This window comes from Monodelphis domestica, chromosome 4 (assembly GCF_027887165.1).
Source record: "Monodelphis domestica isolate mMonDom1 chromosome 4, mMonDom1.pri, whole genome shotgun sequence".
NCBI lineage: Eukaryota > Metazoa > Chordata > Mammalia > Didelphimorphia > Didelphidae > Monodelphis > Monodelphis domestica.
The window spans coordinates 442,560,286-442,584,217 of record NC_077230.1 but is presented as its reverse complement, the minus strand read 5'-3'; the positions used below and the strand labels follow the sequence as shown (position 1 = coordinate 442,584,217).

Sequence of the window (23,932 nt, the reverse complement as noted above, 5' to 3'; positions counted from 1 at the left end):
AAGCTTTTGACAAAATACAATACTCATTCCTATTAAAAATAGCATAATGCCAAAAATATAAGTGGCACATTCCTTAATAATAAGTAGTACATGCCTCGGTTACTGAGAAACTACTACTACTACATGCCTAAAACCATCAACAAACTATCTCTAATGAGCTAAGCTAGAAATTTTATCAGTAAGGTCAAGGATGAACCTAGGATGCCCATTATTACCACTATTATTCAGTATGCTACCAGAAATACTAGTTATAACAATATGACAACAAAAAGAAATTGAAAGTTAGAATAGTGATGAGGAAACAAAACTGTACCTCTTTGAAAATTATATGATTGTATCCTTAGAAAACCCTAAAGAATCTACTAAAAATAATTAAGATGATTAACAACTTTTGGAAACTTGAAGGATAAAATATAAACAGATAAATCAAGAACATTTGTACATATTACCAATAAAGTCCAGCAACAAGAAATAGAAAGAAAAATTATATTTGAAGTAAGGGTAGGAAATCTAAAATAATTGGGAAGCTAGTTACCAAGACAAACCTAAAAAGTATATGAACATGATTAAAAAGTACTTTTCACACAAATAAAGTCAGGTCTAAACAACATTGGATGAATCTTATTTGTTCATGGGTAGGCTAAGCCAAAATAATAAAAATGATGATTCTAACTAAATAAACTTTTTAATGAATAAGCATTCAATGCCATATCAATAAAACCACTAAAAATTACTTCATAGAGCTAGGAAAAAAACCCAAAATATCATCTTAAAGAAGAAAAATTAAAGAATGTCAAAGGAATTAATAAAAAAAATGTGAAGGAAGGTGGCCTATGTAAACCTTAAAATTTCTTAGACTTATAAATGTTGGAAATTTCACCATAGGGAAATTTCATACTTGAAAAATTTCCTACTGATAGTCTATTGGAATGTGAGCCCCCCTTGGCATGGGAGGGTCCTTCTCCTCCCTACTTAAGATTACTTTAGGACAGAAACCTTTTGCTGAACAATGGAAAGGGCTTTGACCTATACTTAAGCATAGAACAGGAAGTTCTTTGAGTCATGATTGATTTTAGAATTGATACAATAGAGATACTTGGAATGACAACCAGGTCTTAGAACTTACAATCTCCACCCTACTCAGTCCTAACAGGATTTCGGAAGGGCTGCAGCATAGATCAAAATTTAATTATTTGAGAATAAGACCTTCAACAGAGATGTGCAAAGGGGCAGACCTCTGGGCGGTCCTGGGTTAAGCTAGAGCCACCATTGGCACAGGGAAGACATGGACAGTGATTGGTAGATGTGAGAACTGAGGGGAGGGAACTGAGTTGGTTTCCTTAACGATAGCGGGGTCTGAGGACTGAGAGGTGGTTGGAGAGGTTTTGCTCTGAGAGGTTGTGCTCTGAGAAGCTTGCTCTGAAGGAAGCTGGAGGTGGAGGCCCCTGAGACTGTTTCTCCATTTTGGTCATGTGAGTGATAGGGACTGATCTCTTTTCTTTGCCTCAGCTATCTAAGGGCTTGGGCCTTTTGGCCCAGCCTAAACAGAGGGGATATTTAAGCCCTATTCCCTTCTCTCCCCTTTCTCTCTCTCTCTCTCTCTGTCTCTCTCTCTCTCTCTCTCTGTCTCTCTCTCTCTGTCTCTCTCTCTCTGTCTCTCTCTCTCTCTCTCTCTGTCTCTCTCTCTCTGTCTCTCTCTCTTTCTCTCTCTCTCTCTGTCTCTCTCTCTCTCTCTCTCTCTCTCTCTCTCTCTCTCTCTCTTTCTCTCTCTCTCTTACCTTTATTCCTCCTGTTTGTAATTAAACTCCATAAAAGGTTGACTGCTGACTTGAGTTTTCATTTAGGAATTACATAGCTGAATTCCTTGGCGACCTTAAATTAATATATATCAGTCTTTTAAAGTGATTTCCTTGTCACACCTAGCAGTATGAAATCTCAAATTGTAGCAAAGTAATAATCATGAGAACAATCTGCTATTGTCTAAGAGACTGAGTGATGGAACAGATCATGTATGCAATAGATTGTAGTAAATGACCATAACCTAATGTTTGGTTAGTACAAATATCCAAGCTTTTGGGACAAGAACTCACTATTGGACAAAAATTGCTTAGAAAATTGGAAGCAATTTGGTGGAAATTAGATATGGAGCAACATCTCACACCAAATAGCAAGAAAAGCTCAAAATGGGTAGATGATTTAGACATAAAGAGTGATACTGTAAGAGTTAAAATAATATTTCTACACAGATATATTTTATAAAGTTTATTAGGAAGGGGTAAACAATCATTCCTAAGTAACCTGACTGCGTGGTGCCTAGCCTGCCAGTCTCTTTCCTCCTTCCCCCCTCACCTGCCTGCTCTGTTCCTCACTTCTTCCTCCTTCTCTTCTTGGTTCTCCCCTCCCGATTCTCCCCAAACCTTGACCTTTATTGATGCATGTCACATTGACCTATGGAAAACCTGGCACAACTGTGGTATGTGAGGAATGTTTGACAGACAGGACAAGATACTGAAGGAGGGGAGGGGATCAAACTTCCTTGACACAGGTACCATGAGGAAATTACCAGAGCATGGAATAGCGAACATGTCAGATCTATAGATAAGGGAGAATTTATGACTAAGCAAGAGAGAAACATTAGAAATGGATAGTTTTAATTAAATTAAAATGGTTTGGTATGGGCAAAGCAAATGAGATAATATTAGAGGGAAAGCAGAAAGGGGAGTTAGGTGACTCAGTGGATAGAGAAGCAAGTGTATGAAGGAAGTTATTAAGGGGACCTTGATCATGAAGATAGAGTCTAAACTCTGGTGCCCCCTGGGGTCATCTGGAAAGTCAACAATTAAGGTAGGTGACATTGAGGCTGGGCGAAGGACCCCTGGGCTGTGGGAGTGAAGGAAGAAGGGCTACAGTTGGCTCACAAAGCATGATGTGTCAAAGCCAATGGGCTGAGAGAAAGTTAGATAAATCCTAGCCCAAATGGATTGAGCTCTCTTCACTTCTGTTCTTGAAGGGACTGACTGATCACATTGCTGTGGAAGAACATTTAGGCCTTAATTCAGCTAAGTGAAGACTCTATAACCAGGTTAATTTTTCCTTAAGAGAAATCTATCTATATCACCTCTCTCTCTCTCTCTCTCTTTCATCTCTCACCACCTCATTTTTATTAATAGATACTTAAATTCTGGCTGGGTCCCTATTTGAATTGTAACTCAAGTCTAGAGATGGTAAGTCCTGGGTTCAAATATGGCCTGGGACACTTCCTAGCTATATGACTTTGGACCAGTCAGTAACTTAATCCAAATTTTAAAGCTCTTACCTTTGTTTTGCCTTAGAGTTGATATCAGTTCAAAGTCAGAAGGTAAGGGGGGTGGGGGAGGTTTAAAAAGAAAAACTGAAAACTTGGAAATATTTTTGTTGCAAGTTTCTATGATAAAGGCCCCATTTCGTAAATATGTAAAATATGGAGTCAACTTCATAGAAACATGAGTCACTCCCTCTTTGACCGAGCAATGCCATTGTTAGGTCTATCTCCCAAAGAAAGAAAAAGAAAAGGACCTCCGCGCACAAAAATATTTATAACGGCTTATTTTGTTGATGTTGACAAAGAACTGGAAGTGGGGAGGACGTCTATCAACTGGTGAGCAGCTTGTGGAGGCTGTTGTGATGGATACTCTTGTGCTTAAGGAATGAGGTCAGGATGGTTTCAGGAAAGCTGTGAAGTCTCGTGTTCAGATGCAAGTGAAAGTGAGCCTTAGCAGGGGACATTGAACACAGGAACAGTAATGCTGAAGTGATCTGGCACGCAAGACGCGGCTACCCTGGTCACGACATTAACCTTGGACTAGTCACACTTGCAGAGAGAACCAGTGGAATCTGAATGAAGATCAAAGTACGAGGCTTTAAAACCGTTCTTCCTGGTGTTTTCAGTCTATATATTCTTTCACAACATGGTGAATACGGATTTATAGTTTGCATGACTGCAAAATCTACATTAAATTGCTCATGTTTTCCAGGAGGAATGAGGGCAAGGAGGAAGGAATTTCCAAAAAAAATTTTATTGTAAACAATTGAATATGTACAAAATTATACAATTAAATGTATTTGGGGAAAAAGTAAGAAAATTTAAAACTTAAATAAACTACATTGAAAATGTTCACAAAGAGGCTAATTAAGGGAGATGATTTCCTTATCTCTAAGGAGTGAGAGACAGTTGAGATCCTCCTGCATTTAAATAAACTTTCACATTCTTGGGGGCAGGTTTGGGTCAGGTGAGGTTAACATTACTGAAGAGAGATTTTTAGTTAACCAAAGTTTTCAGGAGGAATGATTCTAAGATTCGGATAATAACAAAACAAATTTAAGTTCCCATCACAATTCTGCTGTCTTAAGTAACTATGTTACTGTTCAGGAAACGAGCTCAGTTCCAGTTTATCTGGCAATATATGTGTATATGTTTTAAAAATTCATCTATTCTACTTAAATCATCATATTTATTGGCACAAAATTGGGCAAACTAATTCCTAATATTAGCTTTAATTTCTACTTCATTGCTTATGAATTCCCCCTTTTCATTTTTGATGCTGGTAATTTGGTTTTCTTCTGCTCAATTATGCCATAAATCGAACAATCTAAATGAAATGGAAGGATATTGACAAAAATATGAATTGCCCAGATTGGCAGAAGAGGAAATAGAACGCTTAAAAAAAATCCCATCTCAGAAAAAGAAATGGACGAAGCCATCAATAAATTCCCAAAGGAAAAAGCTTCAGGGCCATCTGGGTTCCTGAGTGAATTCTACGAAACATTTCCAGAACAATGAATTCTACTGTTATGTCAGCCATGTGGAAGATTAGCTGAAGAAGGAACTCCCCCAAATTGTTTTCATGACACTAATGTGATGTTTGTACCTAAATGAGGAAGAGAAATCAGAGAAAGAAAAACATAGTCTAATCTTCCTACTGAATTTTAATGCAATCATTTAGAACAAAACATTAGTGATGAGATTACAACAATATATCACAAGAATCATTCAGTATAACTAGTGGGATTTCTGCCAGGGATGCAGTGATAGTTCAATATTAGGAAAACTATCAGCATAGTTGACCACATCAGTAACAAAATGAAGAGAAAACTATAGGATTACCTTAATGCTTGCAGAAAACCCTTTTGGCAAAATATATCCATTCATATAAAGAACACTAGAGAACCCTGGAATGATGGAACATTCCTCAAAATGATGGAGAGCATCTAAAGGCACGAGACGACATTATCTGTGATGAGACTGTGCTAGAAACCTTCCCATCCAGATCAGGAGAGAAGCACAGATGCAGGGGATCACCGCTACTATTAAAGATTGCACTAGAAGTGCTGGCTACAGCAATAAGAATAGAAGGAGAAATCTAAGGAATTAGAATAGGTAACGAGGAAACAAAATGATTCTTCTTTGCCAATGATGTGATGGTATACTTAGGGAGTGCTCAAGTACCAACCAAAACTTATTGAAACAATAACTTTAGTAAAGTTACAAAATATAAAAGGAACCCACATAAACATCATCCCTTCTCTAGGCTACCTGTATATTTCAACAGCAAGAGAGGAGAAAGAAATCTCACTTAAAATAATTGTAGGTAATGTAATGTAGATAATAAATAACTGGGAGTTTACCTGCTGAGACAAGCCCAAGAACTATGTGATCACAATTGTGAAAGAATTTTCATCTAAATAAAGTCATATCTAAACAACTGGAAACCCATTAATTGTTCATGAATATACTGAGTCAATATATTAAAAATAATAATTCTGGGACTTCCGGTCAAGATGGCGGCTTAGAGAAAGCTAAAGTTCAGATTTCCGGAAAACCCTTCCTGACCGATCTCAAACTATAAGCTCCTAAGGCACCGAAATTCAAAACGATCAACAGCACAGACCCTGGGAATCCTCCTCCTGGACCTGGACCTGGATCAAAAGGTATGGCCCCCCTCAAAAGCCAGAACCCGAGAATACTCAGACCTAAGGGGTAGGAGCTCAGAGTCCAAGGCTCCGGGAAGCCTCAGCCCCGCCCCCCTCAGAGAGCAGGGTCGTCTGAAACAACAGCAACCCTCAGGGCGGGCAAGACAGCCTCACGGGCTGGATCCTTCTATCGGAGTCTCAGTGAAAGTCACTGCCCTCGGAGCTCTGGGAAGCCACAGCCCCTTCCCCCACAGAGAGCAGGGTCCTCTGAAACAACAGCAACCCTCAAGGCTGACAAAACAGCCTCACGGCCAGCTAATCTGAAGGCAACTTCCGGAAAGCAACTCGACCCAGTCCAGTTGAGGGGGCACCTTAGCAGCAGGGAAGCAGATAGAGCAGGGGAGAGTGTGGCCCCCTGGTCCAACCCTTCCATTCCAGTTCCAGTGAAAGTCATTGCCTTAAGGCATACTCAGTTTAACCCAGGGGAAGCTCATAGAACCGACAATCTGCCCAGGACTAAAGCCTCTGAACACCAGACAGAGATAAGAAAAGCGAATCCTCCCCATTCAGAGATGGCAAACTCCGCAGAAGCACAGAAGCCCCAAAATCCCAAGAAAAATAAGAAGAAAGTGGTGACTTTGGACACATTCTACGGAGCCAAAATACAAAATACAGAGGAGATAGAAGACGATACACAAGAAAATGCTCTGAAACCTTCCAAAGGAAATGGAAACTCTCCACAAATCCATGAAGAATTTGAATCAAAAATGACCAAAAAGATGGAAGCCTTCTGGGAGGAAAAGTGGGAAATAATGCAAAAGAAATTGATGCATCTACAAAACCGGTGTGACCAAACTGAAAAGGAAAACCAGGCTTTAAAGGCCAGAATCAGGCAACTGGAAAGCAACGATCATGTAAAAGAGCAAGAATTAATAAAGCAAAGCCAAAACACCAAGAAATTAGAAGAGAACATAAAATATCTCACCAACAAGGTGACAGATCTGGAAAATAGAGGGAGAAGGGATAATTTAAGAATAATTGGACTTCCAGAAAAGCCAGAAATAAACACCAAACTCGACATCGTGATACAAGATATAATCAAAGAAAATTGCCCAGAGATTCTAGAACAAGGGGGTAATACAGCCACTGACAGAGCTCACAGAACACCTTCTACACTAAACCCCCAAAAGACTACTCCCAGGAATGTAATTGCCAAATTCCAAAGCTCTCAAACAAAAGAAAAAATCCTACAGGAAGCCAGAAAAAGACAATTTAGATATAAAGGAATGCCAATCAGGGTCACACAAGACCTTGCAAGTTCGACTCTGAATGATCATAAGGCATGGAACATGATCTTCAGAAAGGCAAGAGAGCTGGGTCTCCAACCAAGAATCAGCTACCCAGCAAAACTGACTATATACTTCCAAGGGAAAGTATGGGCATTCAACAAAACAGAAGACTTCCAACTTTTTGCAAAGAAAAGACCAGAGCTCTGTGGAAAGTTTGATACCGAAAAACAAAGAGCATGGAATATGTGAAAAGGTAAATATTAAGGAAAGGGGAAAGGTGAAAAATGTTATCTTCTTTCTTTACTCAAACTCTCTTCTATAAGGACTACATTTCTATCAATCTATGTACACTAACATGTGGGGAAAATGTAATGTATAAATAGGGGGTAAAGAAAGACCAAATAGAATAATCTTTCTCACACAAAGATTCACATGGGAAGGGGAAGGGAAGAAAACTCCTACAAGAAGGAGAGGAAGAGAGGGATTTTTTACTTAAAGCTTAATCTCAGGGAAATCAACTCTGAGAGGGAAAAACATCCAGATCCATTGGGATCTTGAATTCTATCTTACCCAACAAGGGTAGGGAGAAGGGAAAACCAAGGGGGGAGGGGGGAGGGAAAACAAAAAGGGAGGGAAAGAGAGGGGGAGGGGGAGGGAACAAAATGGAGGGACTAAAAAGGGAAACATCAAGGGAGGGGACAAGGGGGACTGATTCAAAGTAAATCACTGGACTAAAAGGTAGAGCCGAAGAAGAAAAGGTTAGAATTAGAGAAGGATATCAAAATGCCAGGGAGTCCACAAATGACAATCATAACTTTGAACGTGAATGGGATGATCTCACCCATAAAACGTAGATGAATAGCACAGTGGATTAGAATCCAAAACCCTACCATATGTTGTCTTCAAGAAACACACATGAGGTGGGTTGACACCCACAAGGTCAGAATTAAAGGATGGAGTAAGACCTTCTGGGCCTCAACTGACAGAAAGAAGGCAGGAGTGGTAATCATGATATCTGATAAAGCCAAAGCAAAAATAGACCTGATCAAAAGGGATAGGGAAGGTAATTATATTTTGTTAAAAGGGACTTTAGACAATGAGGAAATATCATTAATCAACATGTATGCACCAAGTAATATAGCACCCAAATTTATAATGGAGAAACTAGGAGAATTGAAGGAAGAAATAGACAGTAAAACCATATTAGTGGGAGACTTAAACCAACCATTATCAAATTTAGATAAATCAAATCAAAAAATAAATAAGAAAGAGGTAAAAGAAGTGAATGAAATCTTAGAAAAATTAGAATTAATAGACATATGGAGAAAAATAAATAGGGATAAAAAGGAATACACCTTCTTCTCAGCACCACATGGCACATTCACAAAAATCGACCATACACTAGGTCACAGAAACATAGCACACAAATGCAGAAAAGCAGAAATAATGAATGCAGCCTACTCAGATCACAAGGCAATAAAAATAATGATTAGTAATGGTACATGGAAAACCAAATCTAAAACCAATTGGAAATTAAACAATATGATACTCCAAAATCGTTTAGTTAAAGAAGAAATCATAGAAACAATAATTTCATCAAGGAAAATGACAATGGCGAGACATCATTTCAAACCTTTTGGGATGCAGCCAAAGCGGTAATCAGAGGCAAATTCATATCCCTGAATGCTTATATTAGCAAACAAGGGAGAGCAGAGATCAATCAATTGGAAATGCAAATGAAAAAACTCGAAAGCAATCAAATTAACCCCCCCCAGCAGAAAACCAAACTAGAAATCCTAAAAATTAAGGGAGAAATTAATAAAATCTAAAGTGATAGAACTATTGATTTAATAAATAAGACAAGAAGCTGGTACTTTGAAAAAACAAACAAAATAGACAAAGTACTGGTAAATCTAATTAAAAAAAGGAAGGAAGAAAAGCAAATTAACAGCATTACAGATGAAAAGGGGGACAGCACCTCCGATGAAGAGGAAATTAAGGCAATCATTAGAAATTACTTTGCCCAATTATATGGCAATAAATACACCAATTTAGGGGATATGGATAAATATATACAAAAATACAAACTGCCTAGACTAACAGAAGAGGAAATAGAATTCTTAAATAATCCCATATCAGAAAAAGAAATCCAACAAGCCATCAAAGAACTTCCTAAGAAAAAATCCCCAGGGCCTGATGGATTCACCTGTGAATTCTATCAAACATTCAGAGAACAGTTAATCCCAATACTATACAAACTATTTGACATAATAAGCAAAGAGGGAGTTCTACCAAACTCCTTTTATGACACAAACATGGTACTGATTCCAAAACCAGGCAGGTCAAAAACAGAGAAAGAAAACTATAGACCAATCTCCCTAATGAATATAGATGCAAAAATCTTAAATAGGATACTAGCAAAAAGACTCCAGCAAGTGATCAGAAGGATCATCCACCATGATCAAGTAGGATTTATACCAGGGATGCAGGGCTGGTTCAACATTAGGAAAACCATCCACATAATTGACCACATCAACAAGCAAGCCAGCAAGAACCACATGATTATCTCAATAGATGCAGATAAAGCATTTGATAAAATACAACACCCATTCCTATTAAAAACACTAGAAAGCATAGGAATAGAAGGGTCATTCCTAAAAATAATAAACAGTATAAATCTAAAACCATCAGCTAATATCATCTGCAATGGGGATAAACTAGACGCATTCCCAATAAGATCAGGAGTGAAACAAGGATGCCCATTATCATCTCTACTATTTGACATTGTACTAGAAACACTAGCAGTAGCAATTAGAGAAGATAAAGGGATTGAAGGCACCAAAATAGGCAAGGAGGAGACCAAGTTATCACTCTTTGCAGATGACATGATGGTCTACCTAAAGAATCCTAGAGATTCAACCAAAAAGCTAATTGAAATAATCAACAACTTTAGCAAAGTTGCAGGATACAAAATAAACCCACATAAATAATCAGCTTTTCTATATATCTCCAACACAACTCAGCAGCAAAAACTAGAAAGAGAAATCCCATTCAAAATCACCTTAGACAAAATAAAATACCTAGGAATCTACCTCCCGAGACAAACACAGGAACTATGTGAACACAACTACAAAACACTCTCCACACAACTAAAACTAGACTTGAGCAATTGGAAAAACATTAACTGCTCATGGATAGGACGAGCCAATATAATAAAACTGACCATCCTACCCAAACTTATTTATCTATTTAGTGCCATATCCATTGAACTACCAAAAAACTTCTTTACGGAATTAAAAAAAAACATAACAAAGTTCATTTGGAAGAACAAAAGATCAAGGATATCCAGGGAAATAATGAAAAAAAAAACCACATATGATGGGGGCCTTGCAGTCCCTGACCTTAAACTATATTACAAAGCAGCAGTCATCAAAACAATTTGGTACTGGCTAAGAAACAGAAAGGAAGGTCAGTGGAATAGTGTAGCAGTCCACCCCTAGCTATGGGCAAGGGGAACAGTTGGTGTGTACAGATTGCCTTAGAAGAGAGCATGCTCAGTCTTGAGCATGCTCAGTATTGCTCATGGCTGGGAAGGCCTCTGACCCTTGACCCCAGCTTCTCCCAGGTTAGGCGGGAAAACAAGTTTCTTTGTTCTCGCCTGGTTAAGAGAAACCACACCTATGCCTTGTCATTAACCAATGAGGGTCATCCCTATGTACTACGTAGCAAAAGGTATTTATGGCCCAGCAAGCTCCGCCACACTCTCCCTTCTCTTTCAGGCTAGCTGATGGCTGTCCTTGCAGGAGCTTGGCCTCTGGCCAAGCTCCATCTTTAATCTTTCTCTATTCATCTCTCTGACCTGTGTGGTATTAAATATGGATCTCAGGACTGGTAAAAGCCTTCAGAATGGTCCTTTGATCAGAGCTTGGCTGTGGCTCATTGATAATTAATAAAGACTCATTCTGACCACCTCATATCTCTAATTTGACTCCATCATCCCCCTCGTGGTATCTAAAACTTCTATCCTGTCTCTATCTTCCTACCTTGTGGCTTCTCTCCCCTCTGAGAGAGCTACAAATAGACTGGGGGAAAGCGACCTCAGCAAGACAGTATATGATAAACCCAAAGATCCCAGCTTTTGTGACAAAAATCCACTATTCGATAGGGAAAATTGGAAGACAGTGTGGGAGAGACTAGGAATAGATCAACACCTCACACCCTACACCAAGATAAATTCAAAATGGGTGAGTGACTTAAACATAAAGAAGGAAACCATAAGTAAATTGGGTAAACACAGAATAGTATACATGTCAGACCTTTGGGAGGGGAAAGACTTTAAAACCAAGGAAGACATAGAAAGAATCACAAAATGTAAAATAAATAATTTTGACTACATCAAATTAAAAAGCTTTTGCACAAACAAAACCAATGTAACTAAAATCAGAAGGGAAACAACAAACTGGGAAAAAATCTTCATAGAAACCTCTGACAAAGGTTTAATTACTCAAATTTATAAAGAGCTAAATCAACTGTACAAAAAATCAAACCATTCTCCAATTGATAAATGGGCAAGGGACATGGATAGGCAGTTCTCAGATAAAGAAATCAAAACTATTAATAAGCACATGAAAACGTGCTCTACATCTCTTATAATCAGAGAGATGCTAAAAACAACTCTGAGGTATCACTTCACACCTAGCAGATTGGCTAACATAACAGCAAAGGAAAGTAGTGAATGCTGGAGGGGATGTGGCAAAGTAGGGACATTAATTCATTGCTGGTGGAGCTGTGAACTGATCCAACCATTCTGGAGGGCAATTTGGAACTATACCCAAAGGGCGACAAAAGAATATCTACCCTTTGACCCAGCCATAGCACTGCTGGGTCTGTACCCCAAAGAGATAATGGACAAAAAAGACTTGTACAAAAATATTCATAGCTGCGCTCTTTGTGGTGGCCCAAAACTGGAAAATGAGGGGATGCCCATCAATTGGGGAATGGCTGAGCAAATTGTGGTATATGTTGGTGATGGAATACTATTGTGCTAAAAGGAATAATAAAGTGGAGAAGTTCCATGGAGACTGGAACAACCTCCAGGAAGGGATGCAAAGCGAGAGGAGCAGAACCAGGAAAACACTGTACACAGAGACTGATACACTGTGGTACAATCGAACGTAATGGACTTCTCCATTAGTGGCGGTGTAATGTCCCTGAACAATCTGCAGGGATCTAGGAGAAAAAAACACTATTCATAAGCAAAGGACAAACTGTGGGAGTGGAAACACCGAGGAAAAGCAACTGCCTGAATACAGAGGTTGAGGGGACATGACAGAGGAGAGACTCTAAAGGAACACTCTAATGCAAATATTATCAACAAAGCAATGGGTTCAAATCAAGAAAACATCTAATGGATTTGCGCGTCGGCTATGGGGGGTGGGGGGAGGAAAAGAAAATGATCTATGTCTTTAATGAATAATGCTTGGAAATGATCAAATAAAATATAAAATAATAATAATAATAATAATAATTCTACCTAAATGAATTAACCCATTCAGTCCCATCCCAATCAAGCTACCCAGAAATTATTTCATTGAGATGGAAAATAAAAAAAAATGGATCTGGGAGAAAAAAGGTGAAGTATCACAAGAGGATAAAAAATAGGAAGGAAGGTAGTTTAGTTACACCAGACCTCAAGCTGCATTATAAAGTGGCAACCATACAAACAAGCTGGGACTGCTCAAGAAATAGAGTAGTGGATCAATGTAATACATTAACATTCATCGAGAAGCAGTAAAGGACCATGGTAACGTAGGGTTTATAAACCCACAGATCTAAGCTTTTGGAAGAAGAATTTATCATTTGACCAAAACTGCTCTACAAATTGGAAAAGAGTTATGGCAGAAACTAGGTACAGACCAACGTCTCATGCCATATACCAAGATAAATTCAAAATAATAAATGACCTAGAAGTAAGGGTGTGGGCCAGCTAAGTGTCTCAGTGGATTGAAAGTCAGATCTAGATATGTAAAGGCTTGGGTTCAAATCTAGCCTCAGATACTTCCTAGCTGTGTCACTCTGGGCAAGTCACTTAACCCCCATTGACTAGGCCTTACCACTTTCTTACCTATGGAAGCAATACACAGTATTGAATCTAAGATGGAAGATATAGGTTTAAAAAATAGGAAGGAAGAAATAGCAGGATAACTTAAAGAAATTGTGATTGTGTGGAATTTTTAACCTGTCAGATCTATGGATAAGGGAAGAATTTATATCCAAAGAAGATATAGAGAAGATTTGAAGATGTGAATAATTTTGACTAAATTAAATTGAAAAGTTTTGCCATTAGCAAAATCAAGGCAATGAAATTTATGAAGAAAACAATAAATTGGGAAAGAAATTTTGTAGCAATTGTCTCTAGCAAAGGCCTAATTCTTCAAATATATAGAAAACTGAATCATATTTATAAAAGTACAAAACATTTCCTGATGGAGCAATGATCAAAGAACACGAACAGGAAATTCTTAGATGAAGAATGTAAAACTATTCTAGTCATATGAAAAATGCTCCAAATTAGCATTAATTTACAGAAATGAAAATTGAAATAATCCTGGAGAACCACCTTAAACCTATCAGAGTGGAAAATGTGACTAAGAAGAAAAATGATAAATATTAGAGAGGATTTTGTAAAACTAGGAAATTAATATACTGTTGGTGGAACTGTGAACTCATACATTAATTCTGGAGAGCAAACTGGAACGATGCCCAAAGGGCCATAAACCTGTGCATACTCTTTGAGCCAGCAATAGAACTACTAGTTCTGTATCCCAAAGAAATCAACGATTGGGGAAAAGGACCTACTTGTGTAAACATATTTATAGCAGCTCCTTTTGTAGTGGAAAAGACCTGGAACTGAAGAGTTGTCCATCAATTGGAGAATGGATGAACGAGTTGTGGTGTGTGATTGTATAGTATAGTATAGTGGTAGTCTCTCATGATGGAGAATGACTATTGTCTTTGTGCATTATCATCTATTGATGTACCCTCATGTGGCTTTGGAGTCCAACGGCTGAGGCGCACAGTTTGTGGCACATGGGGCCTGGGACACCAGTTATCAAGGGAGGTGTGGTTGTGGCCTGGTGTCGGCGTTCACGCACAGCGGCAAGACGTCGACGTCGCTCATCTTCAAAGGTGGTGGCGGCATGGTTAATGTGGGTTCGCCAGCTGCTTCTGTCAGAGGCAGCAAGTTCTAGTTGCTTTGGTGTCATGCCAGCCCACTTCAAGTTGGACTTTAGCTGATCCTTGAATCTTTTCTTTGGTCGGCCTTGTTTCCCGAGTCCAGCTGACAGTTCACCATGGAATGCCTGTCTTGGTATTCGCTGTGGGTCCATGCAGATGACGTGTCCAGACCATCTTAGCTGAGCTTTGAGGACCATGACTTCGATGCTGGTGGAGTTGGCTCTGCCGAGGACTTCCTGGTGGGTGATTCAGTCCTGCCATCGGATCCTCATGATTGACTGGAGGGAGTGTTGGTGGAATTGCTCCAGCTGTTTCATGTACTTCCGGTACAATGTCCATGTCTCACACCATACAGGAGCGAGCTGAGGACCACTGCGTTGTACACTTTGAGCTTTGTCGCAGTGCTTACACCTCTGTGTTGGAGGACTTTGCAGCCCAGCCGCCCAAGTGCCTGGCTGGCCTTTTGGATCCTGGCATTAATCTCATGGTCTAGGGACCTGTCGTTGGGGATGGTGCTGGCCAGGTACTTGAAAGTGTTGATGTTAGAAAGCTCTGTGCTGTCGATTGTAATGCACAGCTGGTTCATTGGCCTCCCTGGTGCAGGTTGGAACAGCACCTCTGTTTTGCTGAGGCTAATGGTCAGTCCAAACACTTTTGTTGCGGTGGAGAACCTGTCCACAATGGTTTGGAGATGATTTTCTTGGTGGGCCATGAGAGCACAGTCATCTGCAAAGAGAGCTTCCAGGATGAGTCTCTCTGTTGTCTTTGTTTTTGCAGTCAGGCGGGGAAGGTCAAATAGTGAGCCATCCAGTTGGTATTTGATGTAGACGCTCAGGTCTAGATCCATCACAGCATGTCGTAATACTTGGGTGAAAAATAGGTTGAATAGTACTAGAGCGAGGACACAGCCTTGTTTCACACCATTGGCGATGTTGAAGCGATCAGAAATCTCTCCACCAGATAGGACTTCCCCTGTCATGTCAACATGAAAGAGCTGGATCAGTTTGATGAATTTTGCTGGGCAACTGAGCTTGCTGAGGATCACCCACAATGCATCCCTGTTCACTGTGTCGAACGCCTTTGTCAGGTCTATGAAGACAATGTAGAGACTCAGGTTCTGCTCAAGGCATTTTTCCTGCATTTGCCTCACTGTGAAGACCATGTCGATGATGCTGCGATCTGGTCTGAAGCCACATTGTGATTCAGGTAGGTTCTGCTCTGAAACAGATGACAGGAGTCTGTTGAGTATAACACGGGCGGGGATCTTTCCAGCAGTGGAGAGTAGTGAGATGCCTCTGTCGTTGTCACAGGCTACTCGTGAGCCTTTGTTCTTGTATAGGGCTACGATGGAGTCATCTCTGAGTTCTGGGGGCATGTCTTCCTCTTCCCATATGCTGGTCAGCACTATGTGGAATGCCTGGAGTGCCTTTCCATTTAAGGCCTTGTACACCTCGGTTGGGATCCCGTCTTTACCGGGTGCCTTGCCTGCACTCATTTGTTTAATGGCTTTTTGGACTTCTCTATTGAAGGAGGAACATCAAGTTGTTCAATGGTGCGGTTTTGGGGGATCTGGTCAAGGGAGCTTTGGTCGACTGAAGAGGGTTGGTTGAGAAGCTGACTGAAGTGTTCTTTCCACCTGTTGCTGATGCCTTTTTTATCTTTTATGAGAGTGTCACCATCAGAGGATAGCAAGGGAGTGGTGGTGGGTTTTGATGGTCCATAGACAGTCTTGAGGGCACTGAAAAATTGTTTGTAGTTTTTCATATCAGCAAAGCGCTGGATTTCTCCTGCCTTTTTTCCCCACCATCAGTCTTGCAACTTCCTGATCTCACACTGTGCCGTGGCTTGGAGAGACTTGAATCTGTCCTTTTTAGGAGCAGAGTTTGGGTTATTTTGCTACTCCATAAAGGCTTTGTTTCCTGATTGTAATGGAACACTATTGAGCCATTAGAAATGAAGAACATGATGATCCCTAAAAAGCCTGGAAAGATTTAGATGAAGTGATGCAAAGTGAATCAAGCAGAACCAGGAGACTATTGAATACAATAACAGCAATAATGGTGGATGATCAACTGAGAATGACAACTATTATCAACAAGGCTAGAATCCAGGACAGCTCCAGGAGACTCATCATGGAAAAGATTATCAATCATCATACAAGGAAGTGACAGAATCTGAATGCAGTTTGAAACATGCCACTCTAGACTTTACTCCTTCAAGAAGTTTTTTTTTTCTCATGTAAGCAATATGTCTTCTTTCACAACATATGAGCATGGAAATATGTATTGAATGACCACCATGGACAGCACATGCCATCCTACTTGCCATCTTGGGGAAGAGGGAGGGGGAAACATGGATCACAAAATATCAGAAAATGAATATCAAAATTGTATCAACATGTAGAATAAATAGCTAAAGGAATCCATTTCAGCCGGAAGTCAACTTTTCATTACAGGTGAGTGTATTCATGAGATATTGAAATCTGGTTTTCCCTTTAGGCAAGAGGGAGAAGAGGAGAAGGGACAGTCCTAGCGGTATTGGGGTCTGGGATGGGTGAAGGGAGAATCTTCCCTAAATACCTAAAATAGATGAACTTCTGGAAGGAGCATCTGAGCTGTGGGCTTCCCTGCCAGCTTGTCCCACCAAGGCTACTGGCTAGAGCTCTGTGGCCAAGAACATCCCAGGATCTATAGTAATGGGGTGCCAGACTAATTGGTATTTATTCTACAGAAGAGGAAACTGATATCCACACAAGGAAACTGACTTGTCAAGGCAAATAGCTAAGGAAACAGAAGAGTCAGATTCAAATCCCAGTCCTTGGTCTCCAGTTCCAGGCCTCTTTAGGTCACTCTGAAAGTCTATGAAAAGACTAATTGATGGGCCACACTGTGTATAGATTTGGGGGATGCTGCATTTGGATGTAACCCCAGCCTGTGAGGAGGGAACCTGGGCCAAGGCAAGCAGAGCAGGGGCTGCCAGAAATGGTCCTGGATTTAGCATAGCTTGCCCACTCGTCTGAGGCTACAGCATCTGAGTGTAAGTTCTGGGATGTTTAGCCTGTGCAGGTACTTGGGGGTCTGGGGGGCCCAGACAATCCCCCTCCTCCCGTGAGGGCCAGCCTCCCCCTCCCCTCTAGAGGTAAGTAGGCTCTGCCCCCTCTTATACAGGATATTCCCCTCCACAGTGTAATGGCAGATCCATTGTGGGGAGGACCCAGACAATTCCCAATTTGTAGTCATCGTTGGGCCCCTCAGTGTTTGTTGGGGGACCCAGAATTCCAGGGGGCACATTCTATGCCGAGGAAAGTCCTTTCTCTCCCAGCATCCCACGGTGAAACATTCTAGCCCTCTCAAAGATCTGCGTGGATTCTAATACCCTAGAAGGGAAGCCAAGGACTGGGAAAAGGAATGGGGAAATGGGCTTAAGGCAGGGAATGGAGCTGCATAGAGGGAATGAGAGACAAGAGAGCCAGAGACAGATCTAGTGTGGAGTCAGGCAGGGAGACAAGTGTGGCCGAGATCAGCTTGTCCCTGACCCGTTTATTATAGGTTAACACATCATTGGGGGTTTCAGGGTGTCCTCCAGACCAAGGAAGCCCCAAAAGGTTTTACAGAAGATACAATCCAATTACAGAGATAAAGAAACAGGCAGTAAAGCCGGGTGGGAAGGAGGAGGCTCATTTGAAAGTCCTTCCTGACATGCTAAACTTCTCTCTTCCTAGAACCCTGCTCAGAACTCACTCAGATGGCAAAGGGGAGCCTTGTATTTCTGCTTTTCCTCTTGGGGTGACAAGCTGAGGTGCTAATGGCAGGGTGTCCTGCGGATGAGGTAGGACAGGGTCTGCCCTCAGGAAGGAGAGCAAGAATGGATGAAGGAGCAGCTCCTTCGTCTGGTCCTCTGGGCTTGCACTAAGCTCACTGGAGGACAGCATATACACTGGGCTCCACTGGGCCAGATTGTGACTCAGCCCCACACTTGAGGCTCTTGTGGTCCAGCTGGGCGTAGGTCACTTCCTGAGGGGCTTCTCTTTGGAGAGCCTGACAGGAGGAGAGGAAGCAGGAGGAGGTGAGGGGACCGAGGGGGCAGGAGGGGCAGGAGGGGCAGGAGGGGCAGGAGGGGCAGGAGGGGCAGGAGGGGCAGGAGGGGCAGGAGGGGCAGGAGGGGCAGGAGGGGCAGGAGGGGCAGGAGGGGCAGGAGGGGCAGGAGGGGCAAGGATGCTGAACTGAGCAGCCCTCCCAGCCGTGTGACCTCAGAATGTCAGGCAAAGGAGGAGAGATCTGATTGACTCACAACCTTTTCCTCTTGTCCAGCCTCCTCTGTCTGTTTGTCTTCATTCACAGCAGCATCTGGAGACAAGAGAACGGATGAGGGGCCAGGACCACGGTTCTCCCCAGGGCAGGCTTTGCCCTCTCACAGCCCAGGCCCTCCTGCCCAGCGTTCCCCTCATTCACACACAGTCTCCTCTAGGGTTGTCCCTGCTTGTTCTGATCTGTGGAGGAAGAAGACACAGGAAGATGAGGGGCGGTCTGAGAAAGGGGACAGGTACATGGGGTGGTCTAGGAGGAATGTGGGGTATGTCAGGGCTCCTACCTCCTGGTCGTCTTGATGTCTGTCTCTCTGTCCCCTTTCCCTGTAAAGAGGGGGGGAGTCGGGCTTTAGGGGGTCCAGCTCAGGCCCATCAGACCCTCTGCCAGGGGGGCCCCCAACCCCAAGAACTCACCCAGTCTGGGCTGATAACAATGGCAGTGAAGGTAAAGGAGAGAGAGGAGGAGGAAGGTCAGGATGAGGAAGGCTGAGATGCCCACCAGGATGCCTGCTTGGAGGCTGGAGTGACCTGAGGAAGCCAAAGATGAAGACCAAGGTTGGGGAGACAGAATAATACTGATGTTTGTGGCAGCCCCAGTCCAAGGGGAAGAGAGACCCAGCCCTGGGGTCTGAGATGCCCCAGTGTGAGGGGAGGAGACCCAGCCCTGTCCTCAGGGACCCTCCAGGCTCCCTCAGTCATTCAGTTCTGCAGACTTCTATGAATCACCCACCCTGGGCTAGACCCTGTGCCAGGCCAGGCCAAGATGATACAAAAATAATAATTCCTGCCCTCCAGGGGCTCACATTCTCCTGCAGTGCTCTGTTATCACCTATAAAAATAATTTGGTCTCCTCTGCAGAGCAGGATCATTAATAATACCAGAATGGAACAAAATGTTGTAGATCAGGACAGGCTTCCTGTAGGAGGTGATTCCTAAGCTTAGTCTCAGAGACACCTTTGCATAGTAAGAGGAATAGGTGAGGAAGCAGAGCATTCCAGGCAGGGGGCACAGCCTGGGTAAAGCCCCAGAGGAGGGAGAGAAGAATTAGAAGGAGCTTTAGGAGGATTGGTGGGAAATGAGGAGAGCCTAGATAGGACACCAGCTCCCCTGCTTCCCTTCACTCTCTGTTGGGAACCCTCCAGGTACTCACCTGAGAGCCCATTCTCAGACTTGAACAGAGTCCCTGGGGATGAGGAAGGGGCAGGATTAGGGGCTCTACAGGGGGGTCCAGAGAGGCCTGGAGAGCTGGAGGGTGTGGAGACAGTGTATGAGCCCAGCTGTGCCCAGACTTGCTGGGAGAGGGATGTTGAGCATCTCTCTGTGGGCCTCAGGGATCTCCCATTTGTCAAATGGGCCTGAGCTCAGGACCTCTCTTGGCGTCATTCTGAGACTTGGTGCTCCTGTGATTCCTGTGACCCCCTCTGAGCTCTGGGGGATGCTGGGGGCAGGCAGGGATTCCATAAAAAACATGGAGGAGCTGGTGTGGCAGGGAGGGACTCTCTAAATCCTCCTCAGGGCTCCTTGTCCTGGCTGGCTGCAGGGCCCTGAGGTACCCCCTTCCTTGGGGCCAGAATCCTGAGACTGCTGGATCATTGGGAGGCTGGGCTGGGCAGAGGAGGGAGGAGGGGGAGAAGGGCCCTCGGGTGCTTCCAGCTTAGGAGAATTGCAGTGCCTGAGAGACCCCCCCCCCCTCTATACTTGGGAAGCCAAGGAGGAGTAGAGCCCCGGCCCAATAGTTCTAGCTATGGCTGTGTGGGTGAGGAGAGGGAGGATGCAGGGGCTCCTGGGGAAGGGAGAGAAGGGAGAAGGGTGGGGGCTGCTCTGCCCCTCTCTTCTCCCCTCTTCCCCCCTCCCTGACCAGCCCTGCTCTTCCATCTTCCCCAGCCTGGTGTTTCCTCTGACGCTGTCCCTTCCCACCAGTCCTCCTCATGCCTTGGTTTTCCCTGAAAAATGGAGGCTCAGCCTTGGTCTAGAGAGAAGGTGGAAAACAATTGAAGAGAGAGAGAGAGAGAGAGAGAGAGAGAGAGAGAGAGAGAGAGAGAGAGAGAGAGAGAGAGAGAGAGAGAGAGACCCTCACCCTGTCCTCAGAGGGAGTGATCACTCCTTGGGTGGGGGGACATCAGAGCTTTGTGGGAGGTGAGGACACTTCCAGGAGCCTAGCACAGGGAGAGGAGGTGGAGGGGATTTGGGGGTGTTTAACATGCTTCCCCTTCCCCCAATCCCCCCCCCACCTCAGACATGCTCTGCTCTCCTCCTGTCCCCCTCTGACATCCTCAAACCTCTTCCTGAGACAGAATAGAATATTCTCTGGATGTGGGACCAACATGACTGGATGGGATACTGATGGTGGAGGAGTGTCTAGAGGGGTCATGAGGAGAGTCCTCACTGTCTACACTCTCTGAGGATGACCCAGTGCCCTTCCCTCTTAGCCTCCTCTTCCCCAGCCCTCCTGGACTCTGGGGTCCCCTGGACAGGTCTGAACAGGCAAGGAGGAGCCCCAGAGCAGAGAGGGAGCCTGGGAGAGCTGGGGGGGGCTGGGGCTGCCTCACCTGAAACCCGGAGCAGCAGGGGGGCGCTGGGGGAGGACCACAGAGAGGGGGAAGAACTATGAAAGCCGAAGCATCGGTAAGTGCCATCCTGGGTCAGAGTCAAAGCAGGGAAGAAGAAGTCAGCCTGACGCCCCCATCCATGGCTCCGGGTCCTGCCTCGGCTGATCTCTTCTCCGTCCTTGCACAGGGCGAACATGTCATAATATAGCTCCGACCGGCACTGCAGGGTCACGCTCTGTCCTGAGGCCACCTCAGAGCTGGGCAGGGCTGCCAGGGAGGGTGGGGCAGAGAGGCCTGGGGGGGAGGGGGGGAGAGACCCTGGTGTTAGAGCTGGAGCAGCCCTGGGGCAGGGAGGGGGCAGGTGAGGCTGGGAGGAGGCCTGGGCTGGGCTGGGAGGTTCAGCTCTGAGAGGGGAAATGTCAGGTGTGTGAGGGGAGGGAAAGACCTTGGACAGCTCTGGGGCCAGGAATTAGGGGGAGGAGGGGAAGGGCAGGAGAGAGAGAGAGGAGGAGGATAAGGAGGGGGAGGGAGACTGGATCATCCCCTGGTACCGGCTGAGAAGGAGAGGAAGAGGCTCCGCTGTGCCTCCGGATCCCCCTCAATACTCTGCCCCAGTTCTGGGCTGGGAGAGGATCCTGGGCAGCAGCAGCTCCACCCTCCGCTCTCTCCTGGCATTGGGAGATTCCCCACTACCCCTGGCCTATCCCCAGGGAGCCCCCAGCTCTGTCTGGTCTCCTGAGGTCCAAGCTGAGCCTCTCCTGCCTCCTGTTTGACCCCAAGATGGGAGCTGAGTGAAGAAGCTCATGGGGCAGTGGAGAGTCCTGGGCCTGGAGTCAGGAAGGCCTGAGTTCAAATCCAGCCATCCCAGCTATGTGATCCTGGGTACGTCACTTCCTCTCTGCCTCAGTTTCCTCATCTGTAAAATGGGGATCACACTAGCCCTGACCTGGCAGAGCTGTTGTGAGGATCCAATGAGACAAGGATAATGTGTTTGGCACATAGTAGGTGCTACAGAAATGCTGGTTCCTCCCCTCTTCTGCCCACCCCAGAGGGAGAGCTGAGGCAGACACAGGGGAAAAGCCAGGAAGGGCAGAGCCAGAGGGACACTCGGGGCCAGGCTGGGCTGGGGAGGAACCCAGAGCTGTGGAGACCCTGAGCCAGCCCAGCCTGGGGGGAGGATCTGCCTTACCTGTCACCACCAGCTCCAGGGGGTCACTGCGCTCTGACCACCTGTAGGATGAATGTCTGTAGAGGCATCGGTAGGTCCCTGCATCATATGATGTCACAGATGGGAGGGAAAACTCGCCCTCATTTCCACCTCTTCTCATAGTTTCAAGTCTTCCTTTTTTCACCAGATACCACTCTTCAGCCTCCCATGATCCCCTGCACCTGAGGGTCACAGCTCCCCCTTGGGGCACCACAGAGCCATTCTCTGCCCTGAGGGAGGGCTTGTAGAGTCTATCTGGAAGGGAAGGAGAGCTGTTAGGTCCAGGGGATCCCCCTTCTGTAGGTACCCCGCCCCCACCCCGGGTCCCCTCTCTAAAGACTGTCAGCCCAGCCCAGACCTCCCCCAGCTCCCTCTCCTCTGTCAGTTGTGTCCTCTGGGCAGGGGCATTGTGGGAGGAAGGACTCACCTGCTGCCTGGGTCCTTGTCCCCTTGCACAGACACAGCCCTGGCAGAGAAGACCCTGATTACTCATGGCTCCTCCCCCTGCATCCCCACAGGAAGGACAGAGATAGCACAGGGCCAGGGCTTAGGGCTGCTGTGAGGGAAGGAGGCTGGAGCCCAGGAGACCCCTCTAAGAATCCCAGATTCTCTCTTCCCAACCCCACCCTTGCTGTGTGACCTTAGACTTGTCACTCCCCTTCTCTGGAGGAAAGTTTCCTCCTCAGCACAGTGAAGGAGGGGGGCAGGTAGGACTTGATGGTGGCTAAAGTCCCCTCTAGGGTCGGGGCTGCTGAGGACTCACCCAAGCACAGCAGGACTGAGAGGGCAGGAGTCATGGTGCTCCCAGAGGCTGGTGGCAGAAGGGACCGAGGCTGACCTGGGGCTGGTCTGAGGCACAGGATGACACCAGGGCCAGCTCTGCACTGTGTCCCCACCCGGAGCCTCTCTGACCAGCTTCTCTTCTCCTTCTTCTCTGTGGGTCCTGCTTGATGATGCCATGCTGAGGGGAGGGTGTGGGAGGGAGCAAGCTGTGGGGGAGGAGGTGTCCTCTGGGTCACAATGGTGGAGCACTTCCTGCTCTTTCCTGATTCAGACCCCATTGCCAGGTCAGCTGGTCCCTGGTCAGCCTCAGGAGCCGCCTTTCATCTTCCCCAAAGTGTCTCCCAGAGCTCTGGATGGAGCTACTTAAATGTTCTTTTTTACCCCCAAGTTTTCCAGGCTCTTAACAAAGCTGCAGCCTTCATAGCCATCTTCTCTCTGTCTCCTGATTCTCCTCCACCCACTGCTCTGAATGGCTCTTCATGGCCTTAGACAAGCCCTCCGAGGCTGGGAGTCTTCCTTGAATCACAGGGCAGCTGAGGGCAGCTTTTCCTCTGGTGTCAGTCTGGACCTGCAGGTTCTGCTTCCTCTTCTGGAAGGAGGGAAGATTTTGTGT

At 44.7% G+C, this 23,932-nt stretch overlaps 1 protein-coding gene across 1 annotated transcript in view; it reads right to left on the bottom strand.

Moving 5' to 3' along the window:
• The window catches only part of LOC130459040 (leukocyte immunoglobulin-like receptor subfamily B member 4), a 77,188-nt gene extending 54,531 nt beyond the window's left edge, over positions 1-22,657 (bottom strand). The window contains exons 1-3 of the mRNA XM_056826290.1: positions 22,519-22,657; positions 21,330-21,623; positions 19,195-19,308 (exon numbers count right to left, since the gene is read on the bottom strand). Coding sequence (XP_056682268.1) covers positions 19,195-19,308; positions 21,330-21,623; positions 22,519-22,657 — 547 coding nt within the window. The remainder of the gene's footprint in view (positions 1-19,194; positions 19,309-21,329; positions 21,624-22,518) is intronic.
• Between the last annotated feature and the right edge of the window lie 1,275 nt (positions 22,658-23,932).